At 39.3% G+C, this 22601-nt stretch overlaps 1 protein-coding gene across 3 annotated transcripts; it reads right to left on the reverse strand.

The window, feature by feature from the left end:
• Nucleotides 1-5525: 5525 nt before the first annotated feature.
• AGR2 (anterior gradient 2, protein disulphide isomerase family member) lies at nt 5526-18683 on the reverse strand. 3 transcript variants are annotated; one of them, XM_038557015.1, is made up of 8 exons: nt 18580-18683; nt 15680-15825; nt 15369-15432; nt 15198-15250; nt 13334-13407; nt 11185-11248; nt 8802-8885; nt 5526-7594 (listed from the first exon to the last, which is right to left on the reverse strand). In XM_038557015.1, the coding sequence occupies exons 2-8, from the start codon at nt 15816-15818 to the stop codon at nt 7545-7547; spliced, it is 528 nt and encodes a 175-aa protein (XP_038412943.1). In that variant the 5' UTR covers nt 15819-15825; nt 18580-18683; the 3' UTR covers nt 5526-7544. The 3 variants fall into 3 exon arrangements, with proteins under 3 accessions (XP_038412943.1, XP_038412942.1, XP_038412944.1); XM_038557014.1 differs by having other exon boundaries at nt 18563-18673; XM_038557016.1 differs by lacking the exon at nt 18580-18683 and adding an exon at nt 18339-18495.
• Nucleotides 18684-22601: the final 3918 nt, after the last annotated feature.

Genomic DNA, 22601 nt, shown 5'->3' on the forward strand with positions numbered 1-22601 from the left:
TAGAAGATGCTCAGTCCCAAATTTATATAAACCAGTAATACTTGTAGTGGGCCCCAACATTGACAACCAAAACACAAATGAGATAAAAGAGGGGGGCAGAATAGGAATGAGGAATCTCACAGAATGAACCAGCACAGTATACCACTTGGTTCTAGGTGTATACTGGTCATGTTTTAGAAGGTATTAACTTCTGCCATTGTAGAACAAAATGAGGCAGAGAAAACAAAAAACACAAAACAAAACAAACACATATTGTATATATCCCAAAATTAAGTTGAGTATGTTGAAGGGAATCTAGAAGTGGAAAATATATCTAGGACCTGTAATTGTTAGAAATATGAAAGTCAAAAAGGAAGAATCTTAAAAATGAAGAGGTGGTAAAATATTGTAGTTAAGGTGGGAAAAGAGAAAAATACTGGAAATTTTTAGTCTGATATAAAGAAGAGTTGTAATGGGAAAAGGAAAACAAATAAAGGGGGGGGACCCTCTAGTTCTGTATACTATATTCTCTCAATTTTCCCTTGGTCCTGGAGCTTTCCAGCAGCTGTTGGGTCAGGAACTTGCTCTTCCCCTGTCCTTCCAGCTGGTCTTCTGCGGGAGGGGCTGCTGTGCTGATTCTCAGGTGTGTGCACCTGGGGGAGCTGCCCCGTCCCCTACCGGGTGCATGGCTCCATGGGAGCTGCTGACCCCGTGAGGCCCCTGTTTTCCGGAGGCCCCACTCCGTCCCAGGCACAGAATGACACCAGGAGGAACAACACCACTGGCAGCGTCCAGGTCCCCAGCCCTGGAGTCAGCTCCCCCAGTAACCACCACAGTCTCCCAGTCCTCACCGGCCTGGCAGGAGCATCCTGGTTGTCCTGTGCCCTCTCCACCTCTGCCTGTCCCGGGGGCGGGGGTGGGGTGGGAGGTGGAGCGCAGGATCCTGGGCTGTGTCCCCCGGCGCTCTGGGCTCCGGGGCCTGCGCTGCTGGAATCGCCTTCCCCGGAGCCCCCTCCCCGGAGCCGCCACCTGAGCTGCTCCCGGGCCCGCCGCTGCCCCAGCCCTTTACCCGCTCGGCCCGTGGGGTGCGGGGCGCTCTCCCCGGGGCACCCCTCCTCTGTTCGCGACCCCGGGAGCCTGGGGCTCCACTGCCCCTCCTGCGATCCTGCCTGGTTTCCCCGTGAGCGCCTTTCCCTCCGGGAAGAATCCAGTGCGGATTGTTCAAGTTCCAGCTTCTCCGGGGCTGGGCCTTCCTGTCCTGGAGGCTCCCGCTGCCCCCTTAGCCGGCTCCTCGCGGGGGCCCCTCTCCCACTGGATTCTTATTTATTTTATTTTTCCTCCTTCCTACTTTGTTAGAAGCGAAAACCCTTCTCTCTGTAGTGTTCCAGCTGTTCTCTCTTTAAATCTCAGGTTGAATTCATAGGTGTCCAGGAGGATTTGAAAGTAACCTAGGTAAGTTGGTGGGGCCGGGGGAGGGGAGGACCCTGCTCCTCCACTCATGCCTGCTCTCTCTTTGTTTTCTCTGACCTAGAGCCGAGTGCTGGTGTTTTAGTGTATAATCCAGCCACAGAAATGAACTTCCAGCACTAATGCCTCCTGCCAGCCCACCCCAAATTCTTTCTTGAAATGTTACAGTATTTAATATTTTCTCTATAGTGAGAATTGTTTTTTTTTGTTTTGTTTTGTTTGTTTTTAGAAGAGAAGTCATTCATATTTATTTGGGGGAAAATATGTAAGTTCTTTCATGTTACTAACAATTAAGTTATTGTATCCTATGTAGCATATACTATTTTATTGGTAATTGTCATGCTGATGGGTTTTAGGCCAAGAAAGAGGACAAATGGTTTATCTATAGAATTTTAGAGCATTCTGTGGTTGTGTCACCTCCATGACTGTGGAAGACTGCTTTATCTTTTAAGAAAACCAAATTATGCAATTCCCATCATACCTTAAAGGAGGAAAAATAATTTTCCCTTTTTTGAGTTCTTGTCTTTGACTCAGTCTAATACGACTCAGATTAACAAGAGAAAAACATGTTTATTAACATCCATAATATTTATTAACCTGTATGCATATCTATATATAGCTAAGATATTACCCCAAACTGAGTAATTCTCCAAGATGGCACAAGACACCATCTTAGATACTATCTTAACTAAAGACCAAAGAAAGCAAGGTGTGTGTATATTTGGATGTGGGAATTGGAAGGAAAGACAGCTATGAGGGTTACCAGAAAAAGCACTATAAATAAAGGTAAGGCTTGTCATATAGATTTAAATCAGTGACTTCTGCAGTGCTAAATTTCTTGTGATTTGGAGTTATCCTTCTCTTCCTGGTACAGAGAAGGAAACCCTTTTCCGTATAGAGATTTCCTTTATAAGCATAAATTTCCCTTAAAGAAGGGTTAACTTCTACTCTGTTTACAAAGCTACTCCTGTGTCTGCTTTAATTTTTTCAGAAATAATGAGCTCAAAACAATCTTAATGCCAGGGAGTGGCACATTCTGTTCTTCTTCGATGGCATATTCAGCTCTGGGCAACCCTAACAATGTTCCTACTTAGGCCATAAGATGTGATTATAAGTGACACACGAAGTAAGTGCGATTTTTGAATAATGTCTTTAAGGCCTTTTGTATTTTCTTTGTTTGCTTTGTTACATTTTGAAGTTCCCATGAGATTCTCATGTCTTGTAATACTTTTCTTGGTACAAGGATTATATTGGAAAGAGCTCTTCCACAGCCGGGTTTCTGCTCTAATTGCAGTGGCCTTATTTGGGTCAACCCAATTACAAAGCGGGGCCTGGGAAGCATGAACCTTTAGAGCTTCTAAACTATAGGATTCTAAGAATGGGTGGTAACGAATGGCTAACCACTCAAGAAATAATACATTTTCAAGTACCAAGAGTAGCCTTGTTAGATTAATTCAGGCTTTCTGTTACCTCAGGCAGATCTGAAGGTGAGACATTGCCCTGCCGTGTCTGGGAGGTCTCCTGTGATCTTTGTGTCTGCGTGCAGAGATACAGCTCACATTGCACAGTTTATTATAAACCCACTGGAATGGCCTATTCTGAATCCCAAGTGGCTGCTAATGAGGCTGCAGAAGTCAGTCTGATCCCAGGATTATAAGAGGGCCACTGTCTATGTGCTTAGAACTGTTGCCTGTAAACACACAGGGTCCAAGGAGGGTGTTTCAGATCAGGGTCTGTCTTTGAATTGCAACAAATGTCTGTAATGCATACTCCAGACCCTGGAGCTCCTCTCTCTTCACTTCGCATTGATTTAAAAAAGAAGCTCTACTTATTTTTTAAATGTCTCTTATTCCCTATTTACAAATTCCATTTAGAGGAATATTTCTTAGAACATTTGCCCAATCAGACTTGATGTTAAGGGTGGAACTTCAGTTAATATAATGCTAATGCAAAGGAAAAATGTTAGGCTGCAAATCAGAGTTCATGTGGCATAAATTCATCTCAGATTCTCTGATGGAAACAAGTTTGGTATGAAAACCAGTTCTGCATGTTCGACCTCAGTGATATGCTGCTGAGTACAACCTTGCAGAGAGGGAAAAGAATCCAGAAGTGGGGTTTCAAGTTCTTAGTTTCCTTAAGGCAAAAACCTCCTCCTACAATTTTTTTTTAAATATTTGTTTGACCCTGTTTAAGTTTATTCATCCTTTTGAAAATGCACTAAGTAAATATATGAAACAATTTCATTTTATAGCTTTATAGCTGGTACTGAACAAATTAGAATCACATTTTTATTTCATAGTATTTCATAGGAAAAGTTTTAGACATCATAATTGTACAAATAGGATCATTCACATGTCAATTGTTTTGTTAGAATTGACAAAGTTAAAGACCAAGTTTTTCAGGTTTCTGGAAATGTGAGGGGTTTGTGTAAAGTTGCTATGCACTTCTTATTTGGGGGGTTGGCAAGTTAATTTTTACACCTGGTTATCTATGCCAAATGCAATTATAGTATGTGTTGTTGGTCAGTGTTTTCTAAATAGTTTTAAGGGAACAACCTAATAATGCCCTTTACCCTGTTCCTCCACTCAACCCCAGAGAGAGAGAGAACAAAGGTCTTCTTGTTCGTCACAATCACAACTGAGTAATTGTAGTCATTGACCTACCTCCTGAGAAAGTGGGCAGGGGGGAGAAAATCAGACTCTTCTACCATATGCCAGGCTACTTCTCATCCACTCTCCTCTGGAAAATCAGCTTTTGGCATTCATTTTCCAATGAGGGCGGGAGGGAGTTCTGAGTTAAAATATACGGTAAACAATAGACTGTGGTATCACTTGGAGGGTGAAACCACCATCGCTTACTTTCAGCATCTGGCTTTTTACCGTTTATGAGGTCATAACTTGACAAATGGCTTTTTAAAAAGTCAGGCTCACTTTACTTAGACTTTGAAGCCTGCCTTATTGGTGAGCAAACTGAAGGGGGTTCTGTTCCTGCCTTAGAGCTTTTTTTTTTTTTTAAATCCTACCCCAGCTCCTGTGCTCACCAGTGACTGTTAAATATAAGGACCTTAGAAGCTACTTAGGATTACTGAATGCCTGAAACACACAAAAACCCATAGTAGTAAAAAAACAAAAAACAAAAAACAAAAAACCATAGCAGAGCTAAACAGTTGTAGATGTTCGTTTGAAGACTGCAGTCCTCAAGCAGGTGAAAATGGTATAACCGGGCATGTTGGTCATCCATGTAAATGACTCACAGGTGATTTATATTACCAGCTTTTTTCTAAATTACTTTCTCTTTCCCCCCCTAAGCCTTGGGACCTCTGATAAAACTGATAAAATATTCTTTTTCTTTTTGGTGTGGTAAAATACACAGAGCATAAGATGTGTCATAATATCAAAATATCATTTTAACTATTTTTAAGTGTGTAATTCAGTGTCATTAAGTACATTCACATTGTGGCCCAACCATCATCCCCACTAGGTTTTTCATCTTCCAGAGCTGACAGTGTGTACCTGGTAAAAAGTAACGCTCCCTCTCCTTCCCCCAGCCCTAGCCCCACCCCCTTCCCCTCTACTGTTAGCTCTCACAACTACCACTCTGACTATTCCAGATACCTCCTGTGAGTGGAAAGCAAGTATTTGCCTTATGTGACTGGTTTATTCAATCACTTAGCATAATGTTTTCAAAAGGTTTGTCCATGTTGCAGCATGTGTCAGAATTTCCTTCCTTTTCAAAGCTGAATAATGTTCCATTGGTTGCATATGCTGCATTTTGTTTATCCACTCATCCACTGATGGACATTTAGGTTGCTTCCCCCTCCTGGCTATTGTGAATAATGCTGCTATGAACAGGAGTGCCCCGTAGCCTTTTCCTGCTTTCAAATGCTTGGGGTACATACTCAGAATCGTATGGCAATTCTCTGCTTAATTTGTTGAGGAACAGTCATATATTTTTTTCACAGTGGCTTCACAGAATTATTAGATTTCCACTGTGTTACATTTTTCTTCAATTGTTTGAAATAACTCTTTAGACTTACAGCATTCTTCTAGTTCTCTGTAGCTAGAGAAATAGTCAAGATATGCTTTTATTTCAATTTATTTGAACACAAAGATTGTGAGATGTCAAGAACAGGCTTTGCCAATAATTCCATAAGCTTCCAGCAGTTCTTCCCTTTGCATCTTCACTTCTCATTCTAACTGCTGGGTACACACACTTCCTGGAGTTAAAAGCACAGCAAGGAAATATCTTTCATTTTGTTTCTTCACAATGTTTATGTGTAGAGATGACAACATAGTGTGCTTTGTCTTAATAAACTATGTAATCATTTTATTTGGTGGTTGCCTTTTTTTAAAGTATGTTTAAATAATGTTGCCATGAGCATCTTCACAGAACTCTATATTTTTCTTGAATGATTTTCTGATCTGCATTAGGACAAATTTTCAGAAGTAGAGAAGACCGTGGCTCTGCTTAACACTTTTCTAAGGGAGATTCAACTTCCTTGTAACCTTAACATTTGACTTCCCAGAGATTGATTTATGACTTAAAAATTATATGTGTTGTTAAAATAACACTTTGTTATTCAATAAATTTTAAGAACTTAATCTTAGCCAAATTAAAAAAAACAGATTTTTGATTTTTATTTTAATGTATGCTAGAGGAAACCTGAATATCTTAGAAGTTGTCATTCAAAATATTTGTTTATATAAATGCATACTAGTTTTCCCTTCATTAGCTCTCAGAGAACTTTCTAAATATATTTAACATTTTTAAACATGTGTACCTACTTATAAGAAGAGAGATGAATCTCTCTGCTGATATTTTTACTGAGGATCTGTATATCATTAAATCAACCATATGTACACAGAACCTATTAGTATATAGCTCTTTGGTAGTACTATGAAAGAGAATTTAAAATATATACTCTGCCCTGGAAAAGATAATAATGCCAAAGGATCTATTCAGAATGGTTCTAAAAAAAAGTTTGTCAAGACAAGCAATAGATAATCAATGTATCAATATTCAAAACATTGTACGGACCACCACAGCCATTTACAGGCCAAAGAGGTCAGTGGGGTCTGAGTGATAAAGAAATTCCATGTGACAGTGAAAGTGAGATTAAATAGGTAGTGAAGAAATTAATACACAGTTCTAATTTTTGTCATTCAGAATAAAGAATTGAAAGTAGCTAGAGCTGCTCCCCTATTTGATGCCACTACCTCTCTCAACTTCTCCAGAGGTAAGTAGTGATCTCTGATCTCTGTTGCATAGACATGATGTCTGTGCCCTTTGCTGTTCTCCATCTTTTGGTGAAGATGGGAACAACTCAACTAAATTTACTCCAGGGCAGTACTCTAAAATCTTGAGAGGGCAAATGTATTACAAGACTAATTCTTAGGATTTTTTGAGGGTATGTTCATAGGTACAAATGCTTTTTGAATGACCTTTTCACAAAATCAGTGCACTGATGGAGAAAGCTGTCAGAGATTTTCTCTGAGAGAGTTCAATTGTGCAGAATCTAACTAAAACTGAATTCTTGAAGGTAAGCGTGTATTTAGGAGGCTGGCTAGAGTCAAGGAGGTGGGGGGTGGGGAATTCTTCAGTTAGTTACCTAATTTTTTGGGACACCTTTTTACATATTCTTTTACAGTCACACAAATTCTGTTTTGATACTTCTGTTGAATTAGCTCATGTCTACTTTTAGTCACTGAGTGAGCGAATAGTGAAGTGAGATGAGAACTTTTTCTGGTCTTCACTAATTCTGTTGAGTTTGTCTTGTCTCTTCTTTGAGTACTTCATGTGTCCAAAATAATAGCTTTTCTCTGAAGGACAAAGTTGGGGGGGGGGGGAATAACAGTTTGAACACCCCCAAAAGGATTTATTTATTTTAAAAAAGCATGACTTCCTATGGTAGTATGCAGTATTATTTTCATGCATGTACAGTTGAAACAAGATTTTTAAAAAATAGCTGTTGTAACAATAACCATAATCTAATTAGCATGTCCATCACTGTTCCTACATTTTCCAAAGTCTTCTAGGATCTCTTCTGGTTCCAAGTCTCAGGGCTGGACACAGAAAAAACTTTGCAGACTTTTTTTTCTCTACAATTCAGTCTTTAGCAACTTCAGAGCTTTCTTCATGTTGTCGAGCACTAATGGGAAAAAGGTTGCCACAGTTAACAAAGATGTCACCAGAAATTATACTGATAGCTTTAGTAACCCCTAAACGTAGATATTTATTCGTTGTTGAATGGGGTGCTGTTTCATGATAGGGTGAACAATTGGTAAATTTGTTATAAATTTTTTTCTAAAAGTAGGTGAATTAGCTTTTATTACACAAGCCAATTGTCTTCCAATATTTATTACATGTCTTTTCTACAAAGCACTGTAATATCACCTGTGCAGGATACCTGCCTTTAAGGAATTCAAAGTCTTATTAAGAAATATATCTTGAGAATGGCCAGTATGTGAAATGTGCTTCCTTGGTCCTCCCTGCACCCTCTGGAGGCATCGCTAATGGACTAGGATAATCTTGGCTACTGCCCAGATGCAGCCTCAAGTCTTCCCCGGCATAATGTTCTAGGTCAGTGCCGCTCAATAGATATATTTGTGATAATGAAAAATATTTAGTGCCTGTGCATTGAGTCCTTAAACTGGTTACTATGCCTAAGGAACTGAATTTTAAATTTTAATTAATGTAATATTAAAGAGTTATGTGTAGCTCATGGCTTCCATGTTGGGCAGTACAGTGCTAGGCAGCCTCTAGTCATTGTGCAGAATTGGTTCTTAGGACAAAACCCAATTTTCTTCCCAGAAGGACTAATTAGATGCCACAACTAGGTACAGTCTCCCATTGAGGTGCTTTGTCCTGAGTCTTTCAACATTTTTTTTCTTTCCATTTTATGGCAACTCCAGGGAAAGTGAGTATCTTACCAACTATTGGGAAAAATCTTTACTTCTGATCTTTAAAATTGAACCTAAACTCAACATCAACAAACTGGACTACATTATTTCACTTTCATTATTCGGAGAAAGTGTTTAAGGCATGCAGATTCCTGTTATAATAGTACAGTTACTCTTGTACTTGATTCTATGGTAGAAGGAGTTTGTGTGATCGGGTGCCTAAGGAAAAGCAGGAAATAGGATCATAGAATCCTCCTAGAGGAAAAGATACCCAATCTAAAGAATCTTTCACTGAGATTTAAATAAATGAGACCAAGGTGAATATGATTTGCCAGAGAGCACAAGGCTAGTTAAGGCCAAACATCCTGTGTGTCTGAGCAGAGCTTTCTCCTTCCTCATCATGGACTCCACTCCTAGCACAACAGCAAAGAACCATGTCAAGGAGAGGACACTTACGTAGAGCTATATCTGAAGGTTCATAAGCGTAGAGACGATTTGAGTATCTTCCAGTGATGTCAGCTCTAACTGTCAGGGATGGGTCTACAAAGAAAAAACAAACAGGAATGGAGTTTCTGTTCCCGAGTAAGCTCTGTTGCATGAGGAAGCCCAGGTACTTATCCACGGCCAATGTAAAGAACACAGCGTGTGATCTGCCTTGTGGAGCTCTAGTCTATCTACTCTGCAACCCGGCCTGGCTGCCAGTACCCAAAGCAAGGCCTGGAGCACTTGACAGCTGTGCAATGCTATTTGTGGGAAAGGTTATGAACCCTGCTGTCTATCTATAGCAACCTGAAAACAGAATTATCCATACTGGCAGGGAGGTGTTGGGTACCTTGGTGAAAACACTGGCTTTCTCTGCTAAAGAATTAATTTAAACTTTTGAAATGATTATGTCGTAATTGCAGCATGTTACCAAGAACAACCTAGATAATTAGAAACCCACATCCAATGCTAGTTTTCAAAACCAAGGGTGGTTTTTAATGAATAGAAGAATGCAAACCCTTAAGAACCTCAAAGGTCAAACAAGCCTGTAGGGCCCCTCTCTTTTCATTATATTGTTATCTAGCTGCATTTAAAAAAGATTTAGGAGTCTTTCCCTTTGTAAACATATGTCCCTAGAGGTTTAAATCCTTTTTTCCAGGTTTTATATTTAATTTGAAGCTATCAACTAATGAGAAAAGAAGGCATTTTAAACATAAGGTGTATCAAAAAGGGAGGTACTAGGATCTACACAGGTCTAGAAACCTTGGCTCGTGAGAGAGGATTGAAGGGGCCTAAGGTGCATGTCCTGAAAACTAGATGTAGGCACGGGAGAACCAGCTGCTTGTATGCAAATTCTGCCACTGGTACTTAAGTGGACAATCTGTCATTTCAGAATGTTGGAATGGGCCCAATTGACATTAATTACAAAAAGCAGACAGTTATTTGTTCAACAAAGACTTAAAACCTATTATACTTCTGCTACGTGCAGAGGATATAAACACGGGGTCTAGTCTTTGTAATAAATTAACATAAGAAAAGCTTTTTAACTGCCCAATCTTTGGCTCACAACACCACAGGCAGCACAGTGGAACTACCTAGAAAGCTTTAAGAAAGACATCCAGCCTCCCACCCTGCAAGATTTGAATATAATTGGTTTTAGGTGTGGCCTGGGCTGCTTGATTTTTAAAATCTTCTGGGTGATTCTAACATGTAGCCAGTGTCTACATTCCTGAGCTGAGTTGGTTCTTTTGGAAGGAATTGAATGTGGGTTAAAATGCCCTGAGACAGGAATAATGCTATGAAAAGAACTGCACACAGTGTAACTGGATGACCTATAAAGTCCCAATTTAAGTGTTCTAGATTTTCTAAATCCTAACAAAACTGAATCTATAAAATTAGCTCGAGGTCAGCCTTCCTCATTTTTATCCTTCACTTGTTTCTTTCCTCTGTTATGTGCATTTAGTGTGAACTTGGATGGATTGTATAGGTGAACCAGTTGATGAGTGTGAGCTCCACCATGTGATAGATTTATTTCTACATTGTCCTTGAATCACTATAACTTGGCTCAAAGCCAATCTCAATTCATGTGTCTAATCATTTAACAAGTATTTATTGCCAGCCTACCATAGGGTCATGATGAAACTATGATGGTCAGAAGAAATAGACACAGGCCCAGCCACAAAGAGCTGTAGTCCTATGGGGAAAATAGATACTGAACAATCACCTGATAAATACAAAATTATAACTGAGGAGAGAGTGCCTACTGAGAGGAGCATGGTGCCACAAGAGCACATAGTGCGGATTGTGTCCAGTCAGTGAATGACAGTGATGACTGGGGAGTTAATTAGGCAATGGCAAGGTGTATGAGGTAAGCAGGAAAAGCTTGCCAGTAGAGGGAACAGCATATGAAAAGTACCAGTGGCTGGAAGGAGCATGGCTCTTCTGATTTCTTCCAGCCATATTCCTAATGTGCCCCCCCAAAAAAATTATCAAAAAATGTCAGAAAAAAATCCAACATACAAGTTGAAAGTTTGCCTGATGAAAAATATGAATTTACAGACCTGATGATGTATTCAGGAAAATGAGTAATACATTTAAACAGTTAGTAGAGTGCTTTCTTCTCAGATGTATTTGTGACAGGGCACGGTACATTTACGTTAGCAGATGAGAAACAAACGTGGAAATAGGTATACGTTTGAATTTTCTAATGATGAAATGTTGAGAAATGTAAAGGAATGTTAGACCCCTGGCTAAGGTGTGACAATGGCCATGGCCAAAATGGAGTGGCAGGAGAGAGAGGGGGCGCAGCACTTGGGCAATTATCACTGTGCTTGATCTCATTGCCATCTTTACTTACCTACGAATATGATCCTGGGGACATACTGGCCATCAGGAGAAAGGTGTTTGTCAGTTGTTTCATACTAAAATTAAAAGAAAAGACAGCTTTTAGTTTGTCTATTCTTTAGTTATTTTCAAACTCATTAATACAGAAATGTGGCCATTACTGGGATGGGCTTCTTGAGATGCTGTAAGGCACATCTCTTCCACCGGGAGTTTATGACCCAGATGGGGAGGCAAGCTATACACATGAAGTTGCTCTAAAGCTAGAGCAAACTAATGCAGAACTTGAGGTAGAGAGCGAGTGAATGAATATGATGAAGAGCAAAAAAAGTTCAAGAAGGGAGACTATAGAGCGAGTTACAGCATTTGGGAAGTTACATCTTGGATGAGATAGGAGGAAATAGAACAATGAAAACCAGTCATTTTCAGAGAAATTACAGAAACAAACAGGCTTATCTTATGGCACTTATCTTTAAGGAATGCATGTCACTTGAGAGATACAGTAGGAAAATGAATATTGAGGATCCAGTTGGTGCGGTGTTATGAAGGAAGACCAGTAGGTGCAGCGGGCAGGTTAGATGACCAGAGCAGGGCATCTAACCTTGTATGCAAATTTCACTAAGACTCTCTGAAGTGGGTAAGGAGGAATCTTAAAAAATGAATAGGAGTCAGATATGTGAAAAATTAGGTTACTCCAGGCAGTGGTAGAGATGGCACAAAGGTAAAGGAAAGGCATAGCACTTTCTGGTATGACCATGAGTTTGGGAAGGATTGAAATATAGGGGATGTATGATGCAGTGGAGAAAGAAAATGCTGGAGAGCTGCTTCCAGGGCCGGCTCATGAGAGGTCTTGCACACCATGCCAGTGTTTGCTCGTGTTCAGAAATAGATCAAAACCACTGGAGGGATTTAGAAGTACCATAATCCCAGTTTGGTTTTTAGAATCATTACTCTGAAGGCTATGTGGGATTAGCTGGGATTTATTTTGTAGGCAGCGAGCCATTTAGTAATATTGTAGTAAATCAGGCAAAGAGAAATTCTTACACTAAATAGTGGGCCTCACTTTATATGGAAGTGACCGATAGCAAGAATATTGAGACATTAGAACCACATCGTTTTTTGACTACTGGAGGCCTGGAGGAGAACACAGTCTTGAATGAAACTTTCAGTGAAACACGTAATAAAATTGAGCTATTTGCAAATCTTGCACCAAGCTGATAAATTCATTGTTGGACATGTTGAGATTAAGCTAATAATGCAATATCTGGACCACAGTGGCACACACAAGTGGGAAATTGTTGCCTGTTTGAGTTAGATGTGGGAATTAACCATGCATGGGCATTGATTAAAGGCAGCTGTGGATGAAATTGTTCATAGAGAATATAAAATATTAAAAAGAATATAAAATATTAAGGAGTCAAGTAGAGATTCACCAAGTCACTAATATTAAAAGGTAGGAAGAGGAAGAGAAGCCTATGGAAAGAGATACTGATGTGAATGCTCTTTGAAGAAGTCAACCTTTGTCAACTTGTGAAGAGGTAGAGAAAGAGAGAAAGAGGGTGGTGAAGGGGAAGGAAGGGAAGGAGGGAGAAGACATAGGGTTAGGTCATCTTGTGAGTTGTTTACTGTTTGCTTGTTTCCTTTTGGAAGGAAAGTGGAACCTGTTTGTATCTGAGTAGAAAGAACATGCAGGCAGAAATGTCAGCCATCAGGAAGGGTGTTGATGATGAGGTAAGGTGGGAATGCATGAGGCTAAAGCCCACGTGCAGTGATGTGCTTTAGACAGCCGGGAAACTGTCACTCCCAGGGAGAGAGGGGACAAGGCCTAAGAAGGGGTGTAGAACATCAATACTGTAGGGGAAGGGGCCTGGGAAGAGATTTGTAAAGATAAAAACCTTCCCATTAGTATAGCAACAGAGAAAGCCCTGACCACAGGAGCCTATTTTTCAGATAGCCTAAAATGATTAATTACTAAATAAAAGCATAGCTGTGCAAAATAGATTATGAATAAAATATCTTTTTTTTTTCTTTGTAATCTGTGAGATGTGATCCTTGGGATAGACCCCAGTCAGTGCAGTGGGACTAATATGCACAGGAAAAATGAATCATCCATTTCAAATAATGAGCCATGGAGAAAGGTCAGTGATGATGAAAAGTGAACTTACGACTAGATTGAGGAGGACAAACTGCTCTGCCAATTTCTGGATTTCTTTATTTTCAGCAAACACTTTCTTTAAAGCTAGAAAATACAAAAGAATCATGAAGTATCCATCTCATTGCTGGTTGAAACCATTGTTGTCTGTTATATTTTATGCTGAACTGTATATTTAATATACTAACTTTGCCTTTTGAGGAAACAATTAGTGAAGTAGTATCTAGGCCAGTGACTACCTTTGCTGCTTGCCATTCACTCATTCATTCATCCACCCATTTTTTTCCAACCCATATTTATTGAGAGATTCCTATGTGGTGCACCCTGTTCTATGCACTTGGTAATATAGCAGTGAAAAAACAAAAAGAAAGGTAATGTGTTGTCTTCCTAGAGCTCAAATGCTTATGTGTGACAAAGACCATAAACAAGTAAATACATAATCTAATAACTTCAGATGGAGATATGTACTTTGAAAAAAAATGAAGAAAGGCAAGAGGTTTAGGAGCCATAGAATGGTCAGGGTAGACCTATCAGAGAAGGTAACGTTAAAGGAGAAAAGAGGGATCCCTGGGTGGCGCAGCGGTTTGGCGCCTGCCTTTGGCCCAGGGCGCGATCCTGGAGACCAGGGATCGAATCCCACATCGGGCTCCCTGTGCATGGAGCCTGCTTCTCCCTCTGCCTGTGTCTCTGCGCCTCTCTCTCTCTCTGTGACTATCATAAATAAATAAAAATTAAAAAAAAAAATTAAAGGAGAAAAGAATCCGTTCTAAGATTTATGGGGTATGCCATACTAGATGAAAGAGGCAGCAAGAGCAATAGCCCTGAGGCAGAATGCATTTAGGTCCTGGAAGAAAAGCACAAAGGCCAGGCTAGATGGAGTGGAGAAAAACCAAAGGAAGAATGGTAAGAAAGCAAAGATAGCCAGGGGCTGGATTATGTCCAGCCTTGTAGACCATGATCCAGAATTTAGATTTAATTTACTTTTTTTTTCTCTCTCTTTTTTAAGATTTTTATTTATTTATTCCTCATGAGACACAGAGAAAGAGAGAGAGGCAGAGACACAGGCAGAGGGAGAAGCAGGCTCCATGCTGGGAGCCTGCTGTGGGACTCAATCCCGGGTCTTCAGGATCAGGCCCTGGGCTGAAGCCGGTGCTAAACTGCTGAGCCACTGGGCTGCCCTAGATTTAATTTACTTGTGATAAGAAGCCACATGAGTGGCTTGAGCACATGAGTGAAAGGATCTGATTTATGTTTAACAGCCTCCTTCTGACTTTGGATGGAGAACTCACTGAAGGTGACCAGTTAGGTGGCTTCACAGTATCCTAGACAAGATGTGACTGTGGTTTGGATCAGGGCAGTAGAAATGACAATAGGAAGTGGTTGGATTTGGGCGAGACCTACATAATATATGGAGCCCAGGAAAAACAGAATTATGGAGCCTCTTCTTCAAAAATGATTATGTATTTTAAGACAGCACCAACCAGAGACTTAAATCTAGCAGAGGAACCTTCCAGGCACTGGGCCTTGGATGCCTGCACAGCTTGCAAGTCCATGAAGCTGGGGCTGGCTTTGGATATATTTGGAAGGTAAAGCAGTAGTATTTGCTGATGGAGTAGACATGGGATATAAGAGAAAGCAAGAAGTCAAGAATGAATCTTAAAGTTTGTTTTTGTTTTTTTAAATGTGCACCAGCAGTTAACACAAAGTATGGAAATATTTGAAGTTAAATTATGTTTTTACTATATATTCTGTTTTATTTTTAGATATTCTGTTTTATTTAACTGTGCCAGGCACTCAGGCTAAAAAGAGAGAGACCCGAATCTTGGCCCTATAGCTACAAGCCTATAAGGAAAAGTATAGTTAAAAAAATAGATTACCTTGACTGTGTGGGCATTCATCCAGGTGATGGATAATCATTAAGGGTTTGTTGCTGTAAGAGACAAAAGAGAAATTGGGTAATTTTAATGAGTAAGATTTCGTGTATAGCTACTTATCACTAGATGGTGCTCTTGTGAGCTGTGAGAGAACTCTGTAGCCCTTGTCTTTACCTTGTCTTGGATTTGTATAAAGCTTCTTCATAGGTCTGAGTCCAGATGAGCTGATCACCCCAACCTAGGACAAAATGAACCAGTATATTTAAAGCTATTACAATTTCAGGCTAAAGCTGTTGAAAAGCAGTTGTAAAGACTGGGATAAATATATACTGGATACTAATTGAATGCAAAACCCTCTAGAGAAAGTAGAAGCAATTATAAACTTTGATAAATTTAGAAGAAACACATTAAAAAATATTTTTGGCACACAAGTCTCAGCGTCTCAATGAGGCAGTGTTGGAAGCCAACTGGAGGCTGACTCCTACCTCTGGAGAGGGTCTGGGGCAGTTTGGGGGCTGAGTCCTTGGTATCTTTCTTTGCTCCTGATTTAACTGTGATATCTTTGGCCAGAGTGTAAGAGAGGGCGACAAGGAGCAAAAATGCTGACACCGAGATCTTCTCCATGGCAAATCTGATATGGAAAACAAACAGGCAAAATGTCAGTAACACAAAAGGGAATTAGTGGCCATTAGAACCCTCAGACTACATCACAACCCTGACATATAAAGAACTTGAGGCTTAGTATGAAAACCTTCCTTCCACACAATTTTCCTAAGACTGCATAGTATAAGTATCTATCAACTTTTGCATCTATCAGTAAACCCATGTAGATGTAAATATACTGATATAGCTCTCCATAGAAGCCTACAGTATAGAAATAGGTATATAGATAGCGAGAGAGGCAGAGACATAGGCAGAGGGAGAAGCAGGCTCCGTGCAGGGAGCCCGATGTGGGACTTGATCTGGGGACTCTGGGACCACTCCCTGAGCCGAAGGCTGATGCCCAATCGCTGAGCCACACAAGCATCCCAAAATTTTAAATTTCTAACATTTTAGTACTGGAAGGTGCCTTAGGTGTTACCACCTCCATTTCTACTCCCCATGCCTCATTTTATAGATGGAGAATATGAAATTCAGGGAGATGAGCGCTTGAGAGATGGGTACAGAACTGAGTCCTCTGGATCTTGTCATTTTGCAGTGCTGGCTCCCATTTTCCCATCCTGAAACAATTACTCTAAACGTACATATTTCTTTCACCTTCTATTAAAATGGAGATATTGCCCTTAGAGAATTAGATCTAAGTAAAATTAATCCTTATTTAAATTAAAACCTGCCATCTTTGTCACTTAACTGAAAATTTGTATCCATATAACTCTCTCCCTTGTGTGACATTTACTCAAATTCCATTTATTACTTCTGAATTGACTAAAATATGTCTATGCAAGTTCAGTCTCCTGAAACAATTCTTTGACTCTGTCCATGGGCCTGGATAGTTAGGTGACTGTGGGTATATATTTTAGTGCACAAAAACCATTCTGTGGGGCTCATAACACAGAAATCAACTCTGTGTGTGTCTCTTTGTTAATTTTTTTCCCTTCCAGTTAGCTGAGACAGAAAACATGCAGCTGGTATGAAAACCTTCCTTCCACAGAATTTTCCTAAGACTGCATAGTATGACCAGACTGAAGTTAATTCCTTAGGAAAGTTATACTAATACAAAGCAGATGCCTATAAACAGGAAAGTGAACATTATAGGTAAGATCCAGGAGTGAGCAAGGGAGGGAGCTAATTAGTAAACAGAGTTGCACTAGCAAATCACTATGGTTATCCATCACATGTAGAATTGGAGATTCCAGTAAAGACAAAGATTGAAATTGCTTAACACCTCACTGATACTGGTGTAGGTCTCAATAAACTGCAAAGGAAGCAGGATGGACTATTAATACTTAATATTTTTTAAGGGGGGGAAAGTTTCTCATGTTCTGATGGCTTGAGTGGGAATCTTTACTAAGCATTAGCTGTTTTTTTTAAAAAAAGCATTTTAAGTTATAAATCCAGGCGATGCCTTGGCTTAAACTAACCAATTATTATCTATCCAAATCATGGTGTGTAGCCACAAAATGTCTGCTTCAAAAAACACAAACAAAAAGCAAGGATATACTTTCTTCATTTTCTACTCAGATAAGAATATCTACATAGGTCAACAGTTCCCAGCCTTGTTAGTACAAAGACTTTTTTTTAACATAGAAAAGAAAAAAAAAAAAGAACTTTGATATGAGAATAATTGTACTTTTAAAATATCAGTTGATTCAGAAACATATCTTGGCAACTACTTGGAATATATCAATAAACATTCGATTTTGTCTTTTATTTATAGCAATAGCCTCTATGTTAGAAAAAATTGTGAATCGGTGGTAGAGCATTTTTATCTATCTGGTTCATTGATGGTTCTTGTTGCATGACCCCTTGTCATAGCTCTGCAGAATACCAGCTGGAACAATTGACATAATGTATGTATTTTATGGCAGGATGACTCACTGAAGCCTAATGTCACTCCTGCTGTATAGATATACTACTGAGGGCTCACGTTCTGAGATTCATTCTATCAACTTTTCATAATAAGTAGCTTCTGCTTTGCAACGGTCCTGCATAAACCACCTCAAAACAGAATGCTAATCATGGGAGATAGTGAGAATTTGGACACACGCACAACCTGTTTGAAACCAGTACTTTTTACTGGTCACTGTATGTCTAATCTTATCTTTAGCAGGGAATAAACTTGCAGGAAGTTTCCCTGACCCTGTTGAAATGCTTCAGGAAAGCAGCCAGATCTCTCCTCTTACAGCCCAGCCCATGAATTTCAAGACTGAAGATGCAAAAAGAATATCTTTACAAGGGTTGGAGAAAGAGAATTATTTTTCTGATTTGCAGTAATATTGTGAATTGCAGTTTCTAGTTGGCAGTCTGATCTGAGATTTGCCAGTCCTGTGGGTCTGGGCTCTAGCCAGTGGGTGAGAAGCAGAGCTTTAAATGGTGAGCAGTACACAGTAATAGAAGACACTGGGTCCTGTCCTAGGCCTGAGCACCCTTAATTAGAATTCACCCACTCTTAAACCACTTATTTCTAGAGAGAGAACGTATTACCTTGAAACAGCTCAGGAACACAACCCTCTTCCAGGTCTGGCCAAAGAAAGGCCCTAATAAGCTGTTGATGGAAATTCCATTATTCATTCTCCAAATCCCATTTCGTTGTCCTGGGAACTACCTGGCCCTTTTCTCTCTGTTGATTCCTGCAACTTTACACAGTAATCTGAGCCCAAAACTCACTCTAGCAAGTGCCTTGTAAACAGTCTTGTTAGGAGTCTTACCTGCTTTCCCCACCCACCTGTCGGTATAAGCCAGCCGGCCTCAAAGCGGTCCAAGCCTCCTAGTGTGCTAGCTCAACCCAAGCCTCTATTTATGCACGGAGCACACCTCAATCCCACCCACTAATCCCGTATTTACATGTTGCAAACTCAGAAAGGAACTTTCCTTTTCCCCAGGAACGATCTTCCCTGGGCCAAGAGTTCTTTGTTTTTAAAAATGACATTGTACAGGGTATGCTTTTCAGTATGCATGTTTTTGACTGTTTGTGAAAATATATTGTGAAGAGACTTGGAAAAAGATGGGCAGAGTGCCAAATCCAGGTAAGCTTTAAATGAAGATATTTGATTCGTCTGAAGGCTGATTTGTCTTTACATGATTGGATGGAGCGTGTGGTTTATAGATTTTTTTCCCCTCCCCTTTGGGCAGATTGCCTTTATTTAGTTGAGAACACACAAGAGATGATTCACAATTCTAACTTCTCCAGCCATTTGACCTGCCACCCTCCATTGTAGTACAAATTATTTTTTACCATTCACTTCCTCTTCCTGGCAAACAAAATGTACACTCACAATGGCTACGAAGAGATTACAAGTCAGGCATTCACGGAGTATTTCAAAGCTGAGGAAGTTATTGAAAAAAGACACCTAATAATGTGAGTTTCTGTTAAATACACTGTAGTTGAATATATACAGCAACTTCCCTTGAAAAAGTTCATAAGGAATTCACAGATACTCTCATTTAACAGCAAACTTTTCTGCAAGGCATGCAGGAAGCCATTCACCTCATTTTTCAGACTGCGAAACAGGTCTGCAACTTGTTTTTTCACTCAAAATCATGCAATCATTCACTAAAGATTTTAGGACTGAACTCTGATTTTCTGTAAAAAATTTCTATCTTGAGTTTTGTTCATGAAGCTATATGCAATCCTTAAAAGCTTGAATGGATAAATCTTTAGCCACAGAAAATTAACTAATTGTATACAAACCCTACTTTTTAAAATGAGTTAAGGGATCCCTGGGTGGTGCAGCGGTTTAGCGCCTGCCTTTGGCCCAGGGCGCGATCCTGGAGACCCGGGATAGAATCCCACGTCGGGCTCCCGGTGCATGGAGCCTGCTTCTCCCTCTGCCTATGTCTCTGCCTCTCTCTTTCTTTCTCTGTGTGTGTGACTATCAAAAATAAATAAAAAAATAAAATGAGTTAAGATTATACTATTTCAAAACATTTTTAAGTATACATATTTTTTGATAAAGCCAAAATTCCAATGGGCAAAGTAGTGGTTCCCAAAATACTGAATTTTCATTCCCTTACTAAAGGAGTTTACAGAGGTAATTTCTTTAGAAGTTCAAATGAAAACTGGTTGGCTCAGTAGATTGATCTTCTGACTCTTGATTTCTACTCAGGTCATGATCTCAGGGTCATGGGATCTCAATAAATAAATCTTAAAAAAAATGTTTGAAGACAATGATTTGAGATAAACATTAAAACTGGAAAGGCTTTTATATAAACCCTTAGTCTATTCACCCCTTAGAATATTCAACTCAATCCTCTCAGCTGTGCAGATGAAGAAACAAATATGTTAAAAAGTTAATGATGCTGAAGGTCTGACAATTCCTTTAGGGCATTGCTGGGACCAAAGCTCAGGTGTCCTCTAGTCCATCACCTGCTCAGAGTGGAAAGTGGGCAGTATTTGGGGTCACAAGATTTCAGTCTGAGTCCTGCATCCTGGTGCATGCTCATTGGACAAGCAGAGATGCCATTTACTTCTTTGAAAACTTTGATTTCCTTTTCTATAAAACAAGGGCGCTATTACCATATATGACTGTTCTGAAGCCTCTCCTTGGCTTCTTGAAGCTGTCTTCTCCCTACATCTTCACATGGCCTTCCTCTGTACCTATGTCCTAATTTCCTCTTATAAGGACACCAGTTATCTTGGATTAGGGCCCATTGTAATGATTTATTTTACCTTAATTTCCTTCCTAAAGACCCTATCTCCAAATATAGTCATATTCTGAAGTACTGGGGATTATGATTTAAACATCTGAAGTTTGAGAGAATACTTCAGTCCATACATTTGGTAATTAAAAATGTCTCAGGTTTGTTATAATTAATTACAATGGTATTGTAATTGTTCAACTTTATTCCTATGCCTGATCTTGTGTCAATAAATAGCCAGTACTTGTGCTAAGGTATGACAGGGAGGAAGTAATTATTAGAATATACCCTATACACATCATGATGATGATGAAAACTATGATTGGCATGCATAGCTTTCTTGGTGTGGAACAATGAGGGTTTTGTAAATGGTACAAGTTTCTTATATGTTATTAAATGTCATTACTTTTAACAGTGATGTCATGTAATCAGTGTTTTAGATTTGGTGAAAATATGTTGTTAGTAAATTGTTTTAGTTTTTTAAATAGGCTCCACACAGCATGGAGTCCAGCTTGGGGCTTGAACTCATAACTCTGAGATTAAGACCTGAGCTGAGATCAAAAGTCAGACTCAACCAACTGAACCACCCAGGAGCCCCAATAAATAACCATTTTGATTCCCCAAGTAAGATTTCATAATGTGTTATATAAGATAATGTTTGTCAACAATGTTTGACAATGTATGTCAAACTACACATAGTACCAATAACCCTAGAGATAGTTTAATTAAGGGTACTCTATACCTTTGTGTTTTATACATTTATGTCATCATACTTTCAGAGGCTTTTATTCATGCAGATTTCAAAGTAGATTATTTTATATTTTTCAGCAGAATTTGGAGACTTATAACAATAACTAGCAATTATTGAATATCCAGTAGGCACTGGGAACTTGACTATATTATTTCATTTATTTGCACGTTCTTTTATTTCTTCACCAAATAGTCATTGAATGTACTTGTGTAGCAAATAGTATGCCAGGCATTAAAGATAAAAAGGTGAAAAGGAAATGGTCAGTTATTGAGGTTGCCAGACATATACATAGACAATTGTCATTCAGAGTGTTAAGCCATGTCATGGAAAAACTCAAAGAAGTTGAAGACATTGCCCCTGTCCTAAGGTTACTTATGATCTGATTGAAAAATGAAGATAAAAACTCACTAAATATCATGCAGTAAGGGACAAGTAATCAGCTGTTGTTATTTTAAAGAGAAGGTAGAGATTGATATCCACTATAATGTTTACATTGATAGTGGAAAGCAAGATTTCCAGATGGAGGAAAGGTTAAAGAATTTGCAAAATATGTTTGTTGGATATTTTTTGTTTGTTCGTTTATTTGTTGGATGTTTAACGTTAATTTGTTGGATATATTGATCTACTAAAGTGAGATCTATCCCGGTAACTCATGGACAATAGGTTCAGAAAGGTGTTTTGAGGCTAAATACCTGTGTCCTTGGATGTCATTATAAGGAGTTTAGATTTCACCCTTGGAAGGAAATGTCCTGTGGTGGTAAAGAGGGCCAGTTGTAGATTCAGATTGGTTTAAGTTCAAATCCAGCTTTATGATTATTGCATTCTCTACTAACCAACCCCTGCAAATTATTTAAACTTTCTGTGTTTTAGTTGTCTTGCTTGTAAAATGGAGATAGATAGCAAGACTTGCTTTCTACTTTCTGTGGAAGATAATATGAAACAATTGAGGTAGAGTGCTTCGAATGCTACATAGCGTGTAGTAAGGGTTCTGAAATATCAGTTATTATTATAGAATGTATTACTTGCTTCTCTGCATTACAATCAGTTAGGTCTCAGCCCATTAACTCCATTATGTAATGTTAAGTCTGTGAATTCCATGACAGCAGAATCTTTGATTCTTCTTTGATTATAGCCTATCACAGGGCTTAGACTTTCAAGACGTACTATTGGAAAAATGAATTTGTCATCATAACAACCTCGTCAGACATGATTCTTTTAGAAATAATGAAAGTAAATTCAGATGTATGGTTGCAATTGACTCAACGACTCAAAACTGATGAATGGAGGGATGACAGAAAGCCTCCATAATTGCTGATGGTTAATCCAATATTCCTTTCAGTCTACCAAGCTGCCTTCTG

Source organism: Canis lupus, chromosome 14 (genome assembly GCF_011100685.1).
Source record: "Canis lupus familiaris isolate Mischka breed German Shepherd chromosome 14, alternate assembly UU_Cfam_GSD_1.0, whole genome shotgun sequence".
NCBI lineage: Eukaryota > Metazoa > Chordata > Mammalia > Carnivora > Canidae > Canis > Canis lupus.